This window comes from Delphinus delphis, chromosome 15 (genome assembly GCF_949987515.2).
Source record: "Delphinus delphis chromosome 15, mDelDel1.2, whole genome shotgun sequence".
Lineage (NCBI taxonomy): Eukaryota > Metazoa > Chordata > Mammalia > Artiodactyla > Delphinidae > Delphinus > Delphinus delphis.
The window spans coordinates 75,197,133-75,220,353 of NC_082697.1; the positions used below are offsets into that span (position 1 = coordinate 75,197,133).

At 47.5% G+C, this 23,221-nt stretch overlaps 1 protein-coding gene across 2 annotated transcripts in view; it reads right to left on the reverse strand.

Moving 5' to 3' along the window:
• Positions 1-23,221, reverse strand: part of AUTS2 (activator of transcription and developmental regulator AUTS2) — a 1,122,546-nt gene that overhangs the window by 84,067 nt on the left and 1,015,258 nt on the right. For both annotated transcript variants that reach the window (XM_060032208.1, XM_060032207.1), the window contains exon 6: positions 1,031-1,082. In XM_060032208.1, coding sequence (XP_059888191.1) covers positions 1,031-1,082 — 52 coding nt within the window. The remainder of the gene's footprint in view (positions 1-1,030; positions 1,083-23,221) is intronic.

The following is a 23,221-nucleotide window of genomic DNA, read 5'->3' on the forward strand; positions in this document are numbered from 1 at the left end:
CAGCAATCACATAAGCATGTACACCTAGAGGGAAGCCTAAACATAATGTACTATTTGAAGCCTGCAGTTGGTTCCAATTCTAAAATAATCTGGGAGCTCAGAATAACTGCACTTGGAAACATGTGTGACCAACCAGCTAGCAAAAATGCTAGCCAAGGCAACTATAGAATGCCAGGGTGGTTTCGTATTTCACTTCATGAAGGCCCAACCCTGTTCAAGCTACCAAGTATCTTCCGTGTAACACAGAACGAGACCATGACAGGAAGCATACGTTCTGTATTTAGCGATTACCACACAAGCACCTACAACAGGTTCTACATTGGAGAGAAAGAGATCAAATAATTTATATGATTTATATACCTTTCAAAGTATACACCACTGTAAAGCCCGTGATTAGAAGCTCCCTTAAATTTCATTATTTCCAACAATACTGCTACAAATGAAAACTGACCAGAAACCTATTGGCAGTGATTTAAGTTTCCCCTTAATGTATTGCTATATCATTAGCCTCTCTTACTCTATATTGCAGTTTGGAAGAAAGTTAATGGGGTGGCACGTATTTAAATGTTGTCCTCTTGATCGTTTATTAATTTTACAGAAAGCCCACAGCAGAGCAAGGCTTGGTTTATGACCATAATGCTGTGAGTACTAAACATGCACTGCTTATTAGAGTCTGCAGTACAAATCAGCAATTTATCGTTCTCCAACTGCGGGGTTGTTGATAAGTAACAAAGTTAAGGCATCTTGAGAACTATTATTCTCCATTACCACTTCCTACGTTAAATGAAAGTCGCATAGACGGTAGTAATTTCTTAGTCCAATCAATTTATGTAAGGATTCAATATATTCTTTTAAAATCAATTGTTTTTGGATGCAACACAAAAGCACACAGATTCTGTCTCAAGCAAGAATACAAATTATGAACCGTAGCTCCAGAATGAAAAGGGAATGACCATTGTTCTTTATGCTTTCCTCCCGACAGCGGAGCAAACAGCAAAACAAGCTATTGCTCGGATTTAAGGAGTCTTACCTTTGTTTACAATAACAGTATTGAAGAGTTTTTCAGAGCTGGCATCTGAGGCCTGCAACACAAGAAAGGGAAAGAAAGCATTACTACTGTCATTAATTTTGTCATCACCATCATCATTACGATGATTTTAAATCAATTTTACTACGTTTTAGAAAAGCCTAAAAAGGAAAGCGGCAATTTCCCCCAATCTTCCATAAGGTGGTGCTGGTTGACTGCGAGAGCCAGACCTGCAGTGCAGCTATTTGCTGAGGGAAGAAAAAAATCTGATTTTAAAAACATGTCCTTATTAGACATATTATCTGTGCAAAACATATCTCTATGAGATGATACACAAAGCAATTCAGCTCATTCGCATAATGATTTTGCAATTTCATTGACAGATCATTATTTTGGAAACGGTACTTTTTTCATATTTGCAGACATGCCCTATTTTTCAATTTTCTCTCACAAACTAGAAATGCCTATTATTTAATGCTAAGCTTCTCCTCACTAAAAAGTGTCAACCGGCACTCCCTGAAATTCATTTTTAAAGATTTATCTGATGACCCCAAGATCCCTGCCCCCTGTGGTAACCACGACGACCTTGGTGTTGAAATGAAAGCCAGCCGACCTGCCCAGCAACCCGACACTACACACATCATCAGCATTATTTCCTTTCCATTTTCTAGAAATCACGTCTGCTAATTATTACAGTGGCTCCAGGAATGTGAAACAAGCCTGTTTAAACAGCAAGGATACAGGCAATTTAAATTATACACTAATGTTCTGGAAAATCAACATGAAGTCTGTTTGGAGAAAAATGCTATAATGTTTCAGAAGCACTGTATTTCTAGAACCTGAAAAATTAAAAAATAAACTTAAAAATGAAAAAGCTCCATTATACAGTAATTTGATGATGTCCATGCATTTAAAGTTATAACGGCTATATTATATTTACGCTGCTGTTGCTACCCCACCCTTGTAAGAAATCACTGGTCTTCACACTTTACGCATAGAAATGCATGTGTTGACAAAGCGAAGCAGAGAACGGTGAATAAATCTAGAAGAAATATAAGAAACAGGGTGCGGGGGAATCTGAAATACAACATATTCAGACTCTGGAGCTGGCTTTTGGGGACAAAGAATATGTCCAATTTAGTCTTTTTGTGTTATGTTGATAAAGATGAGATATGCCCGAGTGTTATCTGGGGAACAAGTTCTAGTTCTCAATGCAAGTGATACAGAAAGACAAAATATTGTTATTATGACTATTTTCCCCTTTATTTTAATTCTAATCTGCCTACTGTAAACGTGATTCCAAAGATTAATATATCAAGAAAAAAATGAATGCACGGTATGTGCAAAACAAGTGTTGAACTCTATACGTTTATACATAAGCAGTTTAAAATAAAATAAATCCTGGATAGATGATTCCTTTTATTTTGCATGAACAAAAAATATGCTGAGGGCCTTCTTGACATTTTAAACATAATTAAATAAAACGGCATATTACAGTAGCTTTTCATAAAAATAAACCACCAAAAATGTGTTGCATGGAGGGGGAAACAAGATATGCATTAAACAAATCAAGAATATTGAGTTACAGAAGCAAAAATTACAGGAATAGTGTTGTTATATTATAATATTAAGTGAGATGTCTACGAACACGAGTTTCCCAGCTAAAAACTTGGAGATAAGAGCATTTCACCATTCCTTGATGAAAAAGTGTCTCTTAGTTCAAATTGGAATGGCTATGGTAAATTCATGGCTTAAACTACAGTTGATATATTTAAAAGGAAAAAAAGGGGGGGCTGTTAATTCATTTTACTAAATTGAAATAACCCCTGCAGATTTGGGGACTACCTATTAAAAGGAGCTAACTGGCCCAAAGCACTACAGGAACAAAGTACTGTACCGTCAATGCAAAAAGCATGGGTGAGGAAAAGGTTCTTGATCCAGTTTTTATTTACACTTGGGGTATGTGTGTGTGTTAGAGGGGGAGAGAGAGAGGGACAGAAGCTGTAGGTGAAGAGGCCCTCTGGCTGTCTTGCACACCCTCCTTGGGGCTGCCACCCTTGTCAGCTCCACTGGGCTCCACACCATATTCTCAAGTAGCCAGTTAAGTGATCCTTATGTCTGAAGCGAACTTAGAGGATGTGATTATACAATGCCAACCGGTAAGTTATTAAGGAAATGAGTCTGACAGGATATTCAGAGTGACTTAGGAGTAATGCTCTCTAATAAAAGCTTTTCCAGCCCTTTAATTTTCTGATACATGTCACAAAGCCATTTTGTAACTGGTAAGGGTAAGGGGGGCGGGGGTCCTCAAAAAGGCCTCCATGGAAAAACACCCAAAAGAAAATGACAGCAATGGGACTTAGGCTAATCATAAAATGATCTGGATCCCTTTCTCCCCCATCCAGGTGGTTACAACTATGGCTGACCACTGTCCTGAAAAGTCAGAAAAGAGCTTCTCAGCCAAAGTCTTAAGCAGGAACTACAAGGAAATTCTTTGCTTTTTCTCGATGAACTTTCAAATTTAACTTGTGCTTTAAAGCATTTGTAGAAATTTGTGGCTTCTTGGATTTTAATCTTTGGCATGTTTTCTTTTTCATTGTTTTTTAGGAAAAAGTGTGAAATTCCTTATATTACCTGGACCATTTTCCTGGCTGATTTTTTTGTTTTTAATCAGGGACGTCTAATGGAAACGTGGTGAGCCAAGGGTTAGCCGGCGAGCACAGCTTTTCCTTCTCTCCTTTCTTAATACGGGGGCACCTTTACATACTAAAGGTCTTTAGCTTTTTGCTCGCCATTTCACTTCATCCCCCTCACTCGGTTTTGGAGGATGAGGGCGTGAAGTGGCTGCACCTGAAAGTGACAGAAAAAAACAAAGCTCTCTTGGCTGCTTTTTATTTCGGGGGGAGGTGGAAGAAGATTTTTTTAAAAAAATACTGAAAAATTACTAGACGCCGTAGTTGGTGTTTAAAGAAAAGTTAAATAAGTCAAACAGATTGAAGAAAGGAACACAGAGAATGAGGAAACGAAGAAAAGCCTTCCGAGCAGACAGGAGTGGGACGCGCGGCCGCTCGGGTTCGAGGTCCACCTGAATTCCCTTCGGCCGCGGACCCCGGGCACGGCCCTCTGCACCCGCACGAGGAGGGGCTTTCCAACAAGAAAAGAGAAACCTCCTCGAAACTTAAGTGCGAGTTCTTTCCCCAGCTGCCGCGATACCGAGCCCAGATCTTTCGCTTCCCTTGGCACCTTGTGCGGGCCAGGATCCCGACCTCGGCGCGGGGAAGCGGTACCCCGGGAAGCGGCAGCGAGCGCAGCGCCAAGGTTTTCAGCCCGAGCGGGCGCAGGCCGCGGCCCCAGCCGGAGGCAGGCGGAGCCCCTCGGGGCGGGTGGCGCCGAGGTGGCTCCGGTCCCCGGGCACGACCGCACAGCTCCGGCCGCCCGCGCCGCCACTCCCCGCCCGAGCCCGGCTGGCCAGGGGTGGAAAGTACAAAGGCGGGCGACCGGGCCGCGTCAGGAGGGAAGGCGGCCGGGCCGGCAGGAGGGAGGAGGGATGGGTGGCGGCGGGGGGCTCGGGCGCGCCAGACCCGCCCCTGCCACCCCTGCCCGCCGGCCCGGCCGCCGCAACAAAAGACCCCCGACCCATCGCCTCCCTCTCGACCGCGAGCGGCGAGCGAGGGAGCCGCGCCCCCAGGGCTGCATTACCTGATCGCAAAGGGTTAAGCGGTCCTGTCAGCCCCAAGTTCATGGTTTGGTTCCTGAGCAAGGCTCACGATGGGGTATCGTCAGAGACCAGGGGGAAAACCAGCCAAACACGAAGAGAAAACGCCCAACTCCGACCGGGCTAAGTCCGCGCCAGTCTCTCCTTTCCAGGCGAAAGTCTGAAAGCGGATGCACGCGAACCAAATCCGTACGAACGGCAGCTCCGGGGCGGCCGAGCGCCAGCGCCGCGCACACATCCAGCGCGGCCGAGGCCAGGCGGGCAGCGGGCGGCGGGCGGCCGAGAGGGAGCGCCCGGCCCGCGCTCGTCCGCTGACTCCCGGCTGCTCCTGAGGCGCGCGGGGCCGGCCGGGCACGGCGGGGACTCGAGGGGCGTCCCGGGCAGGCCGGCGGGCGGGCGAGGCGAAGAAGAGCGGCCCTAGCCGCGGCCGCGGCGCGCAGAGCTAAGAGCGAGGCGGCGGCGGCGGCGACAGGACAAAGGAGACCATGTGCGGAGGGGAGGAGGGAGAGGGAGGAGGAGGAGGAGGGCGCGCAGCGGCGGCGGCTTCTCCCCGGCGGCCGCCTGGGGCTCCCCGACTGCCGCTCCCGCCTCTCCAGCAGCACTGCGGGCCGACCGGTCCCGGTCCAGCCGCCGCCGCCGCCGCGGCGCTGGAGGAGACGCTCCGGGAGTCTTTATTCGGGGTCGATCCCGCCGGCACGCGGCGCGGGCGGCGCTGCAGCGTCCGGGGCGCCGGGCGGGCTGCGCGGGGCCGGAGGCGCCTCCCGGCCGGAGCTCGAGGGCCGGCGGAAAGCGCCCGGGGCTGGCTCGGCTCCGGCCCGCGCTCGGCTCGCGGGCGCCTGCCTCTCCCGCCGGCTCGCCGCTCAAGTGAACTCCATCGGCGGCCGGCGCCGCGCGCTCCCTGGCTGGACGGGTGGCGGGAGGGGGCGGCGGCGGCACAGGCGGCCCTCGCTCCGGACTTCGCTCCGGGACTGCGCCAAGCGCGCCTCCTCCAGACGCTCGCAGCTCTCGGAGCGGGACTTCCTCGGCGCGCCGAGCCCGAGCCGCCGGTGCCGCCGCCCCTCCTCCGTCCCGCCCCGCGCGCCCCGCCCCTCGCCGCCCCTTCTCTCGGCCCCGGCGCCGGGTCGGCCCCGCGGGGGCGCAGTCCCCGAGCGCGACTTCGACAGCTGTCGTTCCCCCCGCGGCTCGGGCCCTAGTTCCCCACGGCCGCCTTCTCGGCGGGCGGGCGCGGCGGGAACTGCAACGCTCCGCACCCTCCCCGCACCCGTCGCTTCCAGTGCTGCGCCGCGGCAGGGAAAGGCCAGTAGGCCCGCGGGCTGGGGTTGAGTCGCCACTAGGCCGGTCACATCTGCAAAGAGCAGGCTCTCTGGATGGCTGTGAGGGCTCAATGAGAAAGTGATGTATTTATGTAAACCGCCTGGCACATAATAGGTGCTCAATACAAGAGTAATAAGTACATTGTTGAAAATGGAGTGGGGTGGTCAGAGTCTAGTATTAGAAAAAAAAAGGTCTTAATCTAACCTTATCCCCACCTGATCAAAAGCTGAATGCAGTTTGGTTAGGTCTCAAGGATAACAGTGCATGAAGTGGCCATTTGCAAATCCCGCCTCCCCTTAGTCTTCAAATCCACTGACATTTATACACTTCACATCAACAAAAGTGGAGCTGGTTGCCACCATCAGATGTACGGAAAGGATTAAAGCAATGCCACAGCCTCACTAAATGCACAGCAATTACTATCATCCTAACATTTATCATCATTGTGTTCTCTAGCGCCCAGTGTAGCGCCTGGAAGGAGGGGGCTGAATGACCACAAACTTGGCCCCTGGTGGGTTCCCCTGAGCCAAACACTCCCACCAGAGCACCAAATCTCCCGTCTGTCCAGTCTGGTGGGCCCCTGGTCAGAATTCTGGCCGCCTTTGTCACTGTCCCAACCACAGAGGCCCTGCAAGGGTACCAGGCCATACATGGGGGTGAAGAGACCCTCTATAAACATCTGGAGTTTTTATTCCACACCTGCAGCTTGGCAGGGTCTCTTCTTGGTGCACAGGAAAAGTTGCTGAGATTGTCCCAGCACAAGGCAAAAAGGCAAGCAAGGCCTAGGTTGCAACAGCGAGGGTTCTAGGGTAGAACAGGCACACTAGGGTGGGTGAGAGCTCCTGATTTCCCTTCAGTGCCACTGTCACCTGGAGTGCAGCTGGGAAGAGAGGAAAGGGACAGGGCTGGGACAGATGTACACCACATACAAATGACATGGAGACTGGTTTCAAGCAATAATGTCCATTCTTCACCTCTCTGAAGTTGAACATCCATCACTGTTTGATTTCATGGCACTCTTGAAAAACCTCTCAAGGGGAAAAAAGTGGGTGCTTGCTGTATGGCATAATTTTTTCCCTTTAACTTCCAAATACAATTAATTTTGGAAATAAGAGGCTCTCCCTCTCTAGCTTCACAACGCCCCACCCCACCCCAAATGGTAGCATTATGTGGTGTTTCTAAAAAAAATTTTTTTTTAAAGATAGGTAAAAGAGATTTTTCTCTAACTTGACTCCCTGGGTAAATCAGAAGAAAAGAGAAATCAGAAGAAAAGGTGCCTCAGAAGGTGTGAGTCTGAAGCTGGATTTTCCAATTGCTTACAAGATGTCTCAAAAACCAGCCGAAGCCCTCGAGCCAGGGAGCATTCATTCTGAAGCTGTTTCTACAATACCAAGATAGCTCAAAGGCAAACATTAAATTTTCAAGAAAAGACATTTAAATGTTGTTTCTTTTGGAGCCATCAAAATGGGACAGTTTTCTTATCTTGTTCGCTCATAAAAATCAATATTACCGGGAAGAAATTACCAGAGCTCCTACCGGGTCCTCTACAGGGTAAACTGAGGCGCACAAAAGCATGGGCACCTTAGCTGACCGACTCAAACCACCGCTTAGGCCTCTCAAGTGCCGTCATCAGGCAGCACTGCTGACGCTTGCCACGCCTTGCATTAGACTGTCATCTCTGATTATCAGGGATTAGGCCTCAGATGAAAGTCTGGGAGAGATCTGCATGTGTCTCTGTATCGTGATTATCTGTAATTGGGAGGAATGCAGAACCGCCAAGAGCTGAGCCTCTAAGAGAAGCCACAGACTTGGCCTCTGCACCACTGCATCTGTATCCAGCCCCCCTGTACCCCTCCAGCACCCTTCACCCTGCCACAGTGCCCACCACCACTTTGCTTCATTTCTCAGCCTCTCACCAGACACACAAATGAGTACATTCTGATTGGGTTCCAAGTTGCTCTATTCCCCCTCCTTTCTGGCAGGGAAGGAAGCAGTGTCAAAACTGGAAGGGATAGGGCTTCCCTGGTGGCGCAGTGGTTGGGAGTCCGCCTGCCGATGCGGGGGGGGGCGCAGGTTCGTGTCCCGGTCTGGGAAGATCCCACATGCCGCGGAGCAGATGGGCCCGTGAGCCATGGCCACTGAGCCTGCGCGTCCGGAGCCTGTGCTCCGCAACGGGAGAGGCCACAACAGTGAGAGCCCCGCGTACCGCAAAAAAAACCCAAAAAACTGGAAGGGATAAGCTATAGGACAGCATCAGAAGTAGAAAGAAGGTAGAAAGAAAAAAAAAGATCATCCGTATACTCGGTGACTGGATCCTGGTCAGAGATCTGACTTGCAAGAATCTAGACTTACTATGGTTTTTTTTTCCTTGAGAAACTTAGCTTCCCTTTATAGGAATTTTAATCTACAGATTACAAAGTCAAAGGCTGGCAGCCACCGTGTCTCTTATATTTAGAAGGTTTAACATCCTAATCACTAATGGCTTCTTATTGTCACCTTCAGCCTCTGAACCAGATCTAAGAAGGGCAAGTCTTACAAAGGGGAGGCCCTAACGAAGCAGGCAGTAAGAGTATGGATTCAATGGTCTTGCCAGTGTTAGAGCAATTATTTCAGAAACAATTTTTTTTTTTCTTGGCCACGCCATCCAGCTTGCAGGATCTCAGGTTCCCCGACTAGGGACTGAACCCGGGCCATGGGAGCGAAAGCCTGGAATGCTAACCATTAGGCAATCAGGGAACTCCCGACAATTTTTAACATATGACCAAAGATCTTAGGCATGTCTATGATTAACTAGCTGAATTTTTTTAAAAAAGCTAAATTAAAATATGGAGACTTCTTCCTCAATTCTCAAAATATATCTAAAGATAAACTAGGTTTAAAAACCCGGTCCCGGGACTTCCCTGGTGGCACAGTGGTTGAGAGTCCGCCTGCCGATACAGGGGACACGGGTTTGTGCCCTGGTCTGGGAAGATTCCACATGCCGCGGAGCGGCTAGGCCCGTGAGCCATGGCCGCTGAGCCTGTGCGTCCGGAGCCTGTGCTCCGCAACGGGAGAGGCCACAACAGTGAGAGGCCCGCGTACCGCAAAAAAACAAAAAACAAACAAAAAAACTAATGGAAGTTCTTCTAAATCAATCTAAAATGGCAGTTTTAAAGTTTAAAATATGAAATTTGATTCAATTTGTATCACTAATTACCAGACTGAGACTAAACATTTTTTGGTAAAATATTTCTTATAAATTCTGGTCTTCTGTTGAGTACCTTACATAGAAAAAGTTTATTAATTTCAAGGTGTTCTCTCTCATAAATATAACAAACTTCAGGTACTCCCTAAAAGAACACATGCTGGGTGATTCTTGGGGTGGTTTAAAGGAAGAGGAAGTCTTTACAAAAAATTTCCTCCAGTTTTTCTATGTTAAATTATGTAGTTTGAAAAGACCATGAAAGGGGAGTAATAACACATGAGTTCTGTCTCCCAACTAGCCTTGGGAAAGATGTCACCCCACCTGGCTTATTTCTATGTCTCCTAGAGGATCTTTTCAAATTCTATAGCTTTTTAAGCTTTGAAAATATGTTTCTATTTGTTCTTTGGGGAGAGGTTAAGAGCCAGCATCTGGTTGCCATCATGGCCCTGTCATTTCTGAGCCAGGAGACCTTGGGCAAATCTCTTCCCTCTCCCACCTCAGTTTCCTCGTCTGTAAAATGAGGTGACAACAGTAACTAGACTTTATAGGGCTGTTGTCAGTAACAGCCCCCCAGCGCTTAGTAAGCGGGATATACGTGTTGGCTACAATGATTAAAGATGACACTCTTACTTTGATTACTGCGGAGACGAACAAATAAGAGTATGTTCTGGTATGGCTGCAATGTCCACAGCCATGCCTTCTACGGAATTCCCTCAATGCAGATCCCCACAGTGAGGATGAAAATAACCACATGAACATCAAAAGTGACACCGATCCCCAGAAGTGGTGACAGTGGTTTGCACCACCTGTACTAGAGTAGAGAACCCCACCTTCACACGGGCATTACTACTGCCAACAGTTCCTCCAGACAAGGTCCAAACCTGGATATTGAATATTGCATAGCCTGGGTCACATAATAAGGCGGGAGGGACCGGAATAATGTGGATCTTCTTAACACATTCTAAAGTCCAGTCATGAATCAAGCAAAATATTGTCAGAGTTCGAAAGGCTTTAAGACGTGATCAACCTCCTAATGGTGAGGGCTTCAATTTCTTAAAACATAAAATAGCAGGCACCCCAATTATGTCACTCTGACATGCTAAACTATCATTTCCCATTTACACAGGCCCACGGTTTTATCTATAACCATGCAAATGGTTTCTTCCTGGTGCAGAAGCGCGTTTTGGTTCTTGTTCCTTTTCTTGGTGTGGGATACCTACTACCTCAATTTGGTTTTGAATTCAACCACATAAGGACAGTGTCTTTGCACCTCTATTCATGCCACAGCCACGGCAGAGGTATAAGGAACAGATGTGTGTCTGGAGACGGAGTCCAACACTTTATCATCTATCTGTGAGGATTTAATGCGAGCCTGTGATAGACCTTCTTTCTGAACCTACCTGGCTTCTTGCGGATATGATTCACATCTTGGAAAGTGTTTATGTGCGGTGTATCCCGCACGGTACTAGGAGGCCTACCTCAGAAGATGCCTGATGAGAGAGAATGGCTGGCTGGCTGCGGTTCTCCCATTCTTCTGCTGAAGCTGCGGGAGCCTGACAAGTGTCTGGGCACCCTGATGAAGTGGAGGGAGACTCGGGGCAGAAGACAGCTGCTGAGAAGCCCAGAGGGACCTGCAGTTTGACTGTGGCACCTGGGGCTCCCTACCCATGGCAGGTGACCAAGAGCCTCATGTGGAGAACTAAGTCAACAGGTTGCTTGCCACCAGGAAGCAGGAAGCTCCCCGGCGCCAAGCTTGTCCTGTTTCCCACCTCTGCGAATTCCTGACCTTCAACCTTCCATGCTGTCCAGCCCAGGACATGAAAACTCCTTTGGGGTCGCAGGGATTTCGGCGTGCAGGCCAATTCATTTTGCACCGGAGATCGTGATCTCCTCCTCTAGTGATGTATGGTAGTCAACCCTAGGCGGCCTTAAACCCCTCTGCTCAGGCCATCTTTAAATGGCAGGCCCATTACTTATCACTCTGAAAGGAGACTGCAACAGCTCACGCTCTTACTGCTGTAAAGCAAAGGCCTCTACCATCGTGTGCCTGTGTTGCTACAATTGATCACGGGGCTGCAACAAGAGAGAAGTAAATAAACTGAACTGGGTTAGTTTATGATGCATACGATTGAGGTGCAGGGGGACATAAATATTTTCCAAGGGTAGAAGTGAAGAAAAAGAATTTTACTTTCAAACTTCACAGTGTACTATAAACTACAAAGGGGAAAAAAGTATAAAATACCATAAAATATCTCTTACCAAATCAACATTAAAGTATTAATATTCAGAATCTGACAATCCCACAAGAAAGGCAATGAAAAATCAAAACACATTCAATCTCTGCTCGTGTCGCCCAAATGGCATCGTACTTTGCACAGACGAGCACAAGCGCAAGATGATAGGGCGTGCCCTCCTGGTGCCCACCTGGGCTTGGTTCCCTCCTCCATCGCACCATTCAGCACTGATGGGGGTTTGTGATTTGGGGTCTAGAGACCTGCATTCGCTATGAAGTCCACGCTCCCTGAGGACAGGTACTCACCCTGCCCTAGTTACCTGCTTGAATCTCCAATACCTGGCTCCTCTCACTATATTCGCACAGAGATGGGGGTGGGGTAGGGGGACCAGAGGTAATTAAAATGAGAAATCGTGCATAAAATGTCTGCATGAACTAAAAGGATGGGTAGAAGAAAACGTGTAAATAAGTCAATGAAGATGATACAGTGAGGAAAGTAAAGCGTTAAGTTGAAAGGACGATGCTTTTGGTGAGTCATCTCCTTTAGCTGTCTTTGCCGCTTACTGGATTTTATAATTCACGGTCCCTGGCCCAGTGGTTAGGGGTGTGGGATGGACATTAGAAGGATGTAGGCTTGAATCCAGTCTCGATCAAGATAGCTGGTTCATCTTGAGTTGTTACTTAACTTTTCCTAAGCCTCACTTTCCTCCCCTGTAAAATGGAGCTAGTAATAGAATTCAACCCTTGTAGAGTGTTGTTGAAAACATTAAATAACGAAACACGATGCAATTTGTTGTTGTGCCTTTTATATACGAGGAAGACTGGTTAGGAGGGCCTGTAAACTGGAGCCAGCCATTTCTCTGTATGGGGGCAACTGCGAGGTAGCTGGTCTGGTGGTTAAAAGCATAGCTACTGGGCTTCCCTGGTGGCGCAGTGGTTGAGAGTCTGCCTGCCAATGCAGGAGACATGGGTTTGTGCCCCGGTCTGGGAGGATCCCACATGCCGCGGAGCAACTAGGCCCGTGCGCCACAACTACTGAGCGTGCGTGTCTGGAGCCTGTGCTCCACAACAAGAGAGGCTGCGACAGTGAGAGGCCCGCACACCGCGATGAAGAGTGGCCCCCGCTTGCACAACTAGAGAAAGCCCTCGCACGGAAACAAAGACCCGACACAGCCAAAAATTAATTAATTAATTTTTTTTTTTTAAGAAAAGCATAGCTACTGATGACGGAACTGCTGGGTTCAACTCCTGGCTCCTCCTGCACTACCGCCTATTAGCTTTGTGACTGTGGACAGATTGCTCCATCTCTCTGTGCCTCAGTTTCCTCATCTGTAAAATAGGGCAATAACAGCACTTACTAGTATTACAGCAACTGCTGTGAGGGGTGAATGAATTACTGTGTGAAGGCATCCGGAGCAATACCTTGTCTTCCTTGGCTACAAACCATCGAGGAGTAGGTATTCTTAGTTTTGGTAAGACTGGCTGACAGTGGCCCCTCTTAGTTTCAAAAATTCAGGTGGTCAAGCACCCACTCTTCTAGGGGGAAAGTAAAAAAGGTCCTTTATGGTCCCATGTCAAAGGTGGACTTGACAGTCATCTCTAGTGGACGGATGGGCTGTAGGCTGAGGGAAGGGAGGACCGAGTTGGGGGAGACGGGGCCGGGGCTCACTCAGGACACAGGGGCTGTCACAGCCCCCATATGTGAATTACGAGCTATAGGAGAGGGGGCCCACCAGGGAAGGCAGTCCCTGTGGTCACTGGTAGGGGCGCAGCTGTCTGTGTGTCAGCAGGTGCACTAAGTGGCCTATTAGAAAAGGCTGCTGTGGAAAACGGGGGTTGCTGGGGAACCAACCATGTTTCCCAATTCTCTCTGCGAGAGGCATCTGAGCCACTTTGGACTGAGTGAGCTCCCCCAAATTTTCAACAGTTCCAGGGAGAGACAGGGACCCTTGAGAGATCTTCCGCACATGGACACGAATGATTCACACGGATATAGAGACAGGACCTCATATGGCCTCTCCAACCTTTTTTTTTTTTTTTTTTTTGCGGTACGCGGGCCTCTCTCTGTTGTGGCCTCTCCCGTTTCGGAGCACAGGCTCCGGACGCGCAGGCCCAGTGGCCATGGCTCACGGGCCCAGCCGCTCTGCGGCACGTGGGATCCTCCCGGACCGGGGCACGAACCACTGTCCCCTGCATCGGCAGGCGGACTCTCAACCACTGCGCCACCAGGGAAGCCCTCTCCAACCATTTTTACCATCAAAGTCACACCAGGTACACTTATAATTTCCGTTAAGTTTTGCACTAATGGGAAACTTTTTCTGTGTCTCTGTGAGGATCCTCATTTCTAGCTTCAGTTAGTCCCAGGGAAGGACTGTTGCTATACTAGGCCTGGGTCAGGCTCAAAATATGATTCTAATCTTCGTTTTAGGGCCTTGAAATGAAAGGGAGGAAGAAACCAACCAACGAACTAGTGAATCCAAGACCAGGAAAAGACAGAGGCCATAAATTATATACTATGATACCACTTACTGCTTCTAAGATTCAGCCTCTCGTGAGGGGCTGCCACACTTGCCTATGTAACATATATTTTTCAAAAATGTTTACAGTAATTATGTCATCTGCTCTTACATCAACCCTGTGAGGTAAACAGAGAAATTGCTATTCTCCTCCATATTTCAGATGAGGCAACTGATACACGGTGTGTAAGTACACCCTTTGGAAGTGAAGGAGTCAGGATGATCGCAGAGTTCTAGCAGGTACATCCGGCCCCTTCTCCACCGTACCGGGGTCTACAGTCCACACTACTGGTAGATCTTGACTTCTTACTCCGTTGGCCAAATCTGGATTCCACATACTCCCAATGCAGAAATGCCAGTTCTAGATCTAAGTCAAAATAAATTCTGATATCTAAAATCTAGAGAGGTTTCAAGATCTAGAGGGTCCTGGTAAAGCTGTTTGGGCTGTGTGAATACTACTAGGATATGTGAGTAGTTCACCTGCATAGGTTTTGTAGTTTGAACGATTACTTACATCCCACATTAAGGTAATTTGTGAAAGGAACACGTGAAACGGTGGCCAATCCCACGTCAGCACATCTTTCCCGCCAACCTTCTCTCAAGGGGTTTGCTCTCTTTTCCTGGAAACACGTTACCTGAAAGTATTAATAATCTCTAGCCTACTGGACATTTTTTTCCTCCATCTATACTGATGTACGGGGACCTAACAAAGCTTTGTGCCTTCATTTTAGCTTCATTGTAGAGTATCCTGATGGTCCAGATATTTACTTGCGGAAATTTTTGTTGGGTAAGAGCGCAACATTTGCTTCTACTGTTTTGGTGAACCATACAGTTGCTGGGGTACCAGGTGGGCAGCTAGGATGTCAAAGAATCCTCCTGGCTTAGCTTTCCTGAAAGCATTCATATTGACCAATATTTCTGATTTTTCACCCTTGTTCTGGTCTCAGTTTTCCTCCCTGTCCCTTCCACACTGTCAAAATGGGGTGGGACACTCGAACATGGCCATTCCAATAGCCTCTGTCTCTGTGGCTCTATCCATCAAACGAGCGTACTTTGCCAACGGTCAACTACCATACAAATGCCAGTTGCTAGGATCATTCACTGCAGTTACATAGGGTGAGGGCAAGCCTGCATGCCTGCAAAGACCTGCGAACCCCTCTCCTCTCTGGTCCTGTACAGTCTCCATTTACAGACCTTTGCTGCAAATTAATTAAACCAGCACTTTCTTCTTCTGCTCCAAACTACAGCTTATCTGGAAGGTTTCCTTAGGGAAATCTATCCAAGACGATGTCTGACAGGCATTACCTGTTCCTTGGTTCGCCTCTGGACACTGTTATTCCTTTAGGGGCACAAATGTCCTCGGTGGGAATAAGACACAACTTTGGAGAGCAAAGATTCAATCCCTTGAGGGCCACACTGTGTCCTTACACACACATCCCACCCCACCATCATCATTCCCCTAAACATCTAGAGTGTACTCGCATGCCTTACATGTGGTCAATAAAGAGTGTCAGGTCAACGAGTCAATGAGTGAATGACCATATCTCTGCCAACTAAAACACAAGAGAATGAAGACATTGTTTCAAAAATAAACTGTAAAGTCCTTTCCACAAATTGCCACCAGTTTAGCTTTTCATGGAACGCAGAAACCCATCATCACAAGGCTAACAACAGAGCACATTTAAATTCTCTTGAAAATTGATTACTAATTAAAATACCACATCAACCACTGAGGTTGCTACTCTCTCGATGTGGCCTGCGATAATTCTATACCTGCAGGCTACTTTCCCATGGGAAGGTGGAGCTTAAGCCCTCTACCCTGGAATCTGGGCTGGACCTGTAACCATTCTGAACAATAAAATGTGGAGGAAGTGATGATCTGGACCTTCTGAGCTTGTTAAGGTATTAAGAAAACTTCTTCAGGTGTTAAGCAGCTTCTGCTTCTATCCTCTTGGAATGCAGACACCATGTGGTGGGGAAGCCCAAGGAAGCACACATGGAGGAGAATTAAAGCCATGGGACCAAAGACTTAGCTGAGTTCCCAGCCAACTTAGCTGAGTTGCCAGCCCTGTGAATAAGCCTCTTGGAAGTTGCTCCTTCAGCCCCGGCTGCGCTTGCCTCAGTTGATGCCATGTGCAACAGAGAGACGCTGTCTTTGAAGAGCCCTGCCCAAACTGCAAAATCGTTAGCAAATAAGTAAAGCTGTTGTGTTTTAAGCTATGAAATGTGTAGTTTGTTACAAAGCAATTGGTAATGGACACGACCATCGAAGGCAGCGCCAACATTCAGAAAAAGGAAGATGAACACGTGCCAGGATGAGACATGCCATGAGCATCACCTTTGCTTTCCAGCCTCTGCAAGGGAATGACAAGGACCTTGAAGTTAGAGAAAGGACACTACTAAAACAGAGATAAATAACGGCGACCGAAAAATCCTGAAGTAAGAAAAAATCACTGCCACAATAAGGAAAAGTTTTCTATTTGATAAAGTAGAAGAAAACTTAACATGACAGTGTTAATGAAAGAATAAATCTGAAATCTCCCTTTCCTTTTGGAGGCTGCGAATGTTTGCAAAACTAAAAAGTCTTTAGTAATCCCTGCTTTTATCTAAAACAGATTTGCAGTTTTAAGCACAGCCTCATGAAACTGCAGGTTCAAAGGGACCTGAAACCGAATTAGCATGAAATCTGGAATTCTCATTTCCACCAAATGCACAGCTGCCATCTGACAGCTCTGCTGGGATTTCGGTTTCAAATAGAAACTGAAAGTAGCTGAGGTGGCGTGGGCCAGGGGCTCCGCGCTTCCAATCCTCGCTCCTTCCACACGCTCACACATTCAAGGGGGGTCTCAGAGGTCCGCCTAAAACCTTCGGTGATGAAGCAAACCCCCTGTGTGGCAACCCACCCATCAAAACTAATGGGGGAAAGACCCAAAGCCAGGAATGGGTTTTAAGTAAGGAGGGTTGGGGGTTGCCCCTATATATAATATGAATATTTTGCTAATATTTTTAGGAGTGCTAAATGTTTTGTAAGTAAATTCCCACAGAGTGAAACTACTAGGACTGAGTTGGTAGGGGGAGGGGGAGAACCCTTTCCCGGGTTTTGCATCACAAATGCCAAGACACCCACACTCCACACACTCAAATTTAAATACCAGCAGGTATGTTGATTCTCTTTCATGATTCATTTAACATCCTCTCAGCTTTCTCCTGAGGCAATGACAACTCTAAGCAACTCCATTTAATTCTGGAAAACCCAAGGGGGTTTGCTTTGCCTACTGCTGAAATACCATCACCTCTGGGACCAAATGTTACACTTCTTTGTATAGGGAAGTGGGGGGGAAGAAGATCCTATGTGTCTGAACCCCCTGAGGAATACAGGTGCTACAGGAGGATGTTCTCACCCCTGGTAGAAAGGGTGGATTTGCCCAGAGCCATCCCAAACTTCCTCCTCTGATCCCTGTATGACCAACTGCATGAATTCAAGTGACAGCTGGCGGGGCCGCACTCACAGCACATGAAAAGCAGGCTGCAGGCCTGCGGGGAGCGAGAGGCAGGGCCCCCTCCTTCCCCACTTGCCTCCCGCCCGCCGTCTGGGTCCTCTGTCCACCAGGCCCCACCCCCAGCCATCTGCTCCTGAACCAGGGCAGGGGCGTTAACATCCCCGCCAAGGCAAGAGATGGGGATGGGGCCTGGGTGGACGGCAAGGGTGGTCCTTCAGAGGCCTGCTTTGACCCAGGTTTGTGCCTCCTTAGAAGTTAGTGTACAATTTTTCGTATTCTCCAGGAGGAAAAAAAAAATGTAGTGAGCATCTGGTATTTACACAGAATCTTAGAGGGAGTTGACGGATTTAATTACAAGTGTTAGCAAAACAGGAAAATTGTAGCCAGGCTTTCAAATAGCCACTCGCCTATAAGTAACAAGACTTTCCTTTGTGCTGCTGGTAAAGAATGCAATTGATTTTCCTAGAGATGAGTTTTCTTGGAGAGGGGGAGGTTGATAAAAATACAGTTGTTGGCTGGTAGCTTTTACGTAAATTTATGATGTCCTTCTTATACAAAGATCAAACTGCAAACAACATTCGACCAGGCTGTGTGCTCTGAGTTGTTTTCTCATTCCCACTAGTGGTGATGGATGGATTTTCTCTCTGTTACTAGTGCTCACTTAGAGCTGACAACATGTATTTATGAAATGACTGGTGGGTTTAAAGATACAACATAAGGTCAGGAAAACGGTTACAAATAACTAGCCTATACGAGGATTAGAGAAATTAGCTGACCGTCATTGGCAGCAGGCTCTGGTGAGATTTTTTTAACATTTATTTATTTATTTTTGGCTGTGTTGGGTCTTCGTTGCTGCGTGTGGGCTTCCTCTAGTTGCAGCGAGCGGCGGCTACTCTTTGTTGCGGTGTGCGGGCTTCTCATTGCAGTGGCTTCTCTTGTCGCGGAGCACGGGCTTCAGTAGTTGTGGCACGTGGGCTCAGTAGTTGTGGCTCACAGGCTCTAGAGCACAGGCTCAGTAGTTGTGGCGCACGGGCTTAGTTGCTCCGCGGCATGTGGGATCTTCCCGGACCAGGGCTCGAACCCGCGTCCCCTGCATTGGCAGGCAGATTCTTAACCACTGCGCCACCAAGGGAAGTCTCGCTGGTGAGTTTTAAAAACTGGTTGCAGGGCTATTGCAGACCATTACAGGAGGTTAGGTGTCAAAAAACACTGTACTGAATTAGCAAAGTCAGGAGACCTGGGTGTTAGAACAGGCCCGTGGCACCTAGTTTCGGCTTTGGGAAAGTCACTGAAACTTCTGTTCACCATTAAAATGCACAGAGGTTGGGATGAATCATCTCTCTCTTGCTCTTTTCCATATATAAGATCTTGTGAGCATACTTGATCTAATATCTAGATGATAAACAGAGAACAGTATCTGTGCCAGACAAGAGTATTTTCCTCTGTCCATTTTCTTAGAGGTTCCGCTATTAATTTCTAAGGAGGGCACACTGTTTGACATACCTTTTCTGGGGCGTCCCACTCTCTTGGAATTTCCTGACAGATCAGTGAAATGTCAGAAGTATGCTATGGTTTACATTTCATCCTTCCAACTGGTAAGTACCATTTAACTTTCTCATCAAAACCATCAAGGCACCAGTGAGCCCCTCCAGCTCTGTGTCTCTGTCACTTGGTACCACGTGCTCGTTAAACGCATTTGTCTGCGTTGTGTTTTAAAAGCAAAACCAAAAGGGTTAATGTTTCATCATGCTCTCTTTAATCTGAAATCCACAGGGAAAGGACTTCAGAAAGAAAGGAAAAACACACACACACACCCCCTACACACACACACACACACACACGTCAGAAAACTGCACAAGTGGAAGCTGGCCTTTGTCTTCCTCAGGCTGCTCTGAGCCAAGGCAATGTGCAGACCACATTGGGAACCAATTTAATCATTTCTGACTTCTCGACAATCAAATAAAACAATAACTAGCCTGAACTGGGCTCGAAGGGGAAGAGGACCACATGTATTTCCTCTCAGGATTTTTTTTTTTTTTTTAACATGAAAGTTTGGCTTGAAAAGAACTTCTTGCACAGACACATGTGGCCTCAATAGGATGGATCTTTAACTGATGAGACAGATTCCAGATTCAGGCACACAGTATCAGGATTTAAATCCTCAGAATTTGGTAATGGAAAGTTTGGGTCACATTAAGGGCTGTGGGATCCAGGGATAAAATTTAGTTTTGAATTAGCCTCTTGGGCAGCCCAAGCACTCCCCCTAAGAAGCACCATATGTCTCCAATTCTACGTCATTCCTTCTTTCCTGGTACTTCCCACTTGATGGACCAGAAAATTCCTGGCTTTAGACCACTTCCCTGTGTATTTATTGTTGACTCCCACCTTTGGAATTACTCTTTTTTTTAAGCTCTCTTTTAAAATAGTTCCTGACTTTCTATTTTGAAAAACTTCAAACTTATAAGAAAGATGAAAGGATGGTAGGAATAATACCCAAGCGCCTTCATTTATATTCCCTGATTGGTAACATGTTAGCACAGCTACTTTACCTCTGGCTACTCTTGAACTGTATTAAGACACACACACACCATGGAATATCTGTTTGCTATTTACTTGTTTAGTGTTTGACTGGGGGAAAGGCAAACTCTCCCCACTTTCCTTCTCGTGCTTTCCTCATGGCTGCTAACCCAAGTGGTTGGCATTCAATGTAGCACCCAAAGCGGACAGGGCCGTGTTTACCAGTGGACACTGTCCCTGTGCGTTGAAAACCACGAGTGTTAAAGGTCGGCACACGCTTGGTTCTTCCTTCTGCCTCCAGGACTTGTGATGACTAAGCTCAGCTGGGGACCCCTGGAAGTGGCTCTGGGCTTGGTGGTCAATCAGTGGTAAACTGGGCTGAGGGAAAAGGAGAAACCTGCTTCTGTGGGAAGCCTAAGGCATGACCTTCTCTAACACAGATTGCACAGAGGATTGTTTGGGGTACGAGGTATTTACCCCACTAAAAATAAAGCAGTATTTGACTTTTCCTGTCATTGTTTCTTCATCTATAGCGTGGAAAGTATACTGTCCCTATCTCAGAGCTGTTGAGGATTAAATTAGCTAGAACAGCCCCTAGCCCTCAACAGAGGTATTGATTATTAATTCTGTTATTACTGTTCCTCACATGTCTTGTTCCTTCAGGTAGCACTTTGAAGGAGAGCTAATAGGCAAGGCAAGATCTTGACATACCTATGGCTGTGTTAGCCTCCTAATCTCATCAAAACCTTTCCTTAACTCTAATAGTTTGTGGTGTACAGTATGATTAATTTTTTGACAGTATACTAAAGTCCATCCATTCAATAATGACACTTTTACTGAGTATGAATGATGTGCCAAAAAAAAAAAAAGGAACATGTTATTTGTCTTGGGGAACTTACAATTTAGGAGAGGAGAGTAGACAAATACATGCCTATAATCAAGAAAAGTGACCTGCGGGAAAGAGCTTCGCCCAACAGGAGAAGGCGGTGAAACGAGGTAAAGGTGGGTGGGAAAAAGTACTGAAGAGGCAAGGAAGCAAGGCAAAGGGGGGAGATGCTGAGGTTTCCAGCCTGGGGAACTAGCTACAGTCAGGAACACGGACATGGAGGGGGGCTTGCAGGGAACTATAAAGAAACTGCTTTGGACAAGATGAATCTAAAATACTGTGAGAACAGCCCAGCGGTGGTCAGAAATTTGGGACTGGAACGCGAGGGGGCTCAGAATCACACATGAGGGGAGGGTGTCCTCCACAAAGAGATGAGGGAATGTGACTGCCAAGAGCAAACTGTGGAGCGGGAAGAAACAGAACCAAGGACAACAGCCAGACAGCGTCCGTGCTTCCTGGGTCAGGGAGGGAGCAAGTGAAAAGGGGGAATCAAGAAAGTATCACTAGAGAACCAAGGAAGGGCAAGATTTCCAGTAAGGGGGGCGGGACGCAAAAATGGCCAATGCTTTAGAGATCTTGGAGGACAAGGAATGAGGAAAGACAGCTAGGTTGGTATTTGAGGAAGTCGCTGGTGGACACCAAGAAAGTTGCAGGGGAATGAAATACAGGAGCTGGATTACATATTAAAAGTTAATAAGTAAATGAAGTGGTAAGAAAATAGAGGCAGTAAGTACAGACTGCTTTTGAGAAATGTAATAGAGAAGGACTGGAAAGAAAGAAAAGTGCCCATTTAGGCCACGAGTCTGTTTTCAGCTGCCTGGAGAGGAGGGCAGGAATCTGGCCCATCACCGTTCAAAATACCGAGTGCAATTTAACGTGCTCTCGCGCACTCACTCTTCCTCCGCGTATATATGTATCCCCGCATCCCTGCTCAGGGACACATACACACACATGTATATACATGCTTTTCTATATATAGTCCATATATTTTTTTTGCTAAGGAGGAGTCATTTATGCCAAATCAGTAGTAAACTATCCAAATGTCATATAATACTTCACATTCATAGACGATTTTGTCCACGAGAGGTAAACGAAAGCACAAGGAGAAAGAAACCGTGATAGCATTACGGGAGTTTTAAAACATGGCTGCACATCCTGGAACACTCTCCCATCGAGAGGTGGGGTCTCCATCCCTTTCCTGTGGCTTCTGCCCTCCATCTCCTGGATGCTCACATTCTGGAAGTGTCCTCTCAGGAGACCCCTCCCAGCTGCCATTCTGTAGAAGGGCCTGGCCACGTGGGCGGAGCCTGTGCAGGTGCCCCCGATGGGTGGACCAGCCCGGCACAGCTCGCCTGAGTCACCCGCATCCAGATGGGTGAGTGGAGACATCCCTGGGTGACTCTCACCCCCAGCTATTCAAGCCACCCAGACATTGTGGAGCAGAGACAAGCCACTCCAGGTGGGTCCTGTCCAAATTCCTGATGCGCTGAATCTGGGAGCATAAAAGGGCTTTGCCGTTTTACACCACTGAGTTTGGGGGTAGAGAACTGGCACGAACTTGTGGGTTTCCTGCTTTGCATAGGCCTTTCCCGTAGTCAGGTTGTTCATTTCAGAGGCTGCTTCCATGACTTGGCGGGGGGGGGGGGGGGGGGGGGGGGGGGGGCGGAGATGGGGGTGGTGGGCAGCTTAAGAACCGGATAGAGATTGCCAATCTGAATCGTGGGGCTCAGGACGTGTATCAAGTCACATATGGGGAGCTCTTACTATGTCACTTTTAAGAGACTCAACAAACGCAAAAAAAAAAAAGATAAATATTTTCCATAACAAAACACAATTGGTTGCAATGGGATCTAGCTCTGTTCTTCATTAGCTACCCTTCACTTGTCAGACAAGCTCCACATCTCACTGAAATCTATGGTGGGTTCTTTATAGTTCGTTGGGAAATGTGACTACACATCCCCTTTATACCGCATGCTTTCTCGAGCCTGCTTTTAAGTCTACAGTACCTGCTTTGCTCCCCTTTCCCACAGGAAAAGGAGCTTCAGCTTCCAAAGGAGGGAAAAACAGGTCACAGCAGCTACTTCTGAAGGGGCTCGGGGCAGAGGAGGTGGAGAGGGCCAGGCTGCCATTAGCAGCGGCTACCAGGTGCCCCAGGATCACGTTAGGTGATAAAACACGTGGCTGACACCAGAGAAAAGAATCATCACTCCTTCTCCTCTACCCCACCCTCACTCCCTCTTCTTCTTTTTTTTTTTTAAAGGAGGCTTTTTACCCTCATTAAATGAAACCTTATCTCTGAAAGACTGCAATCCTCGGCAAATGACAAGTG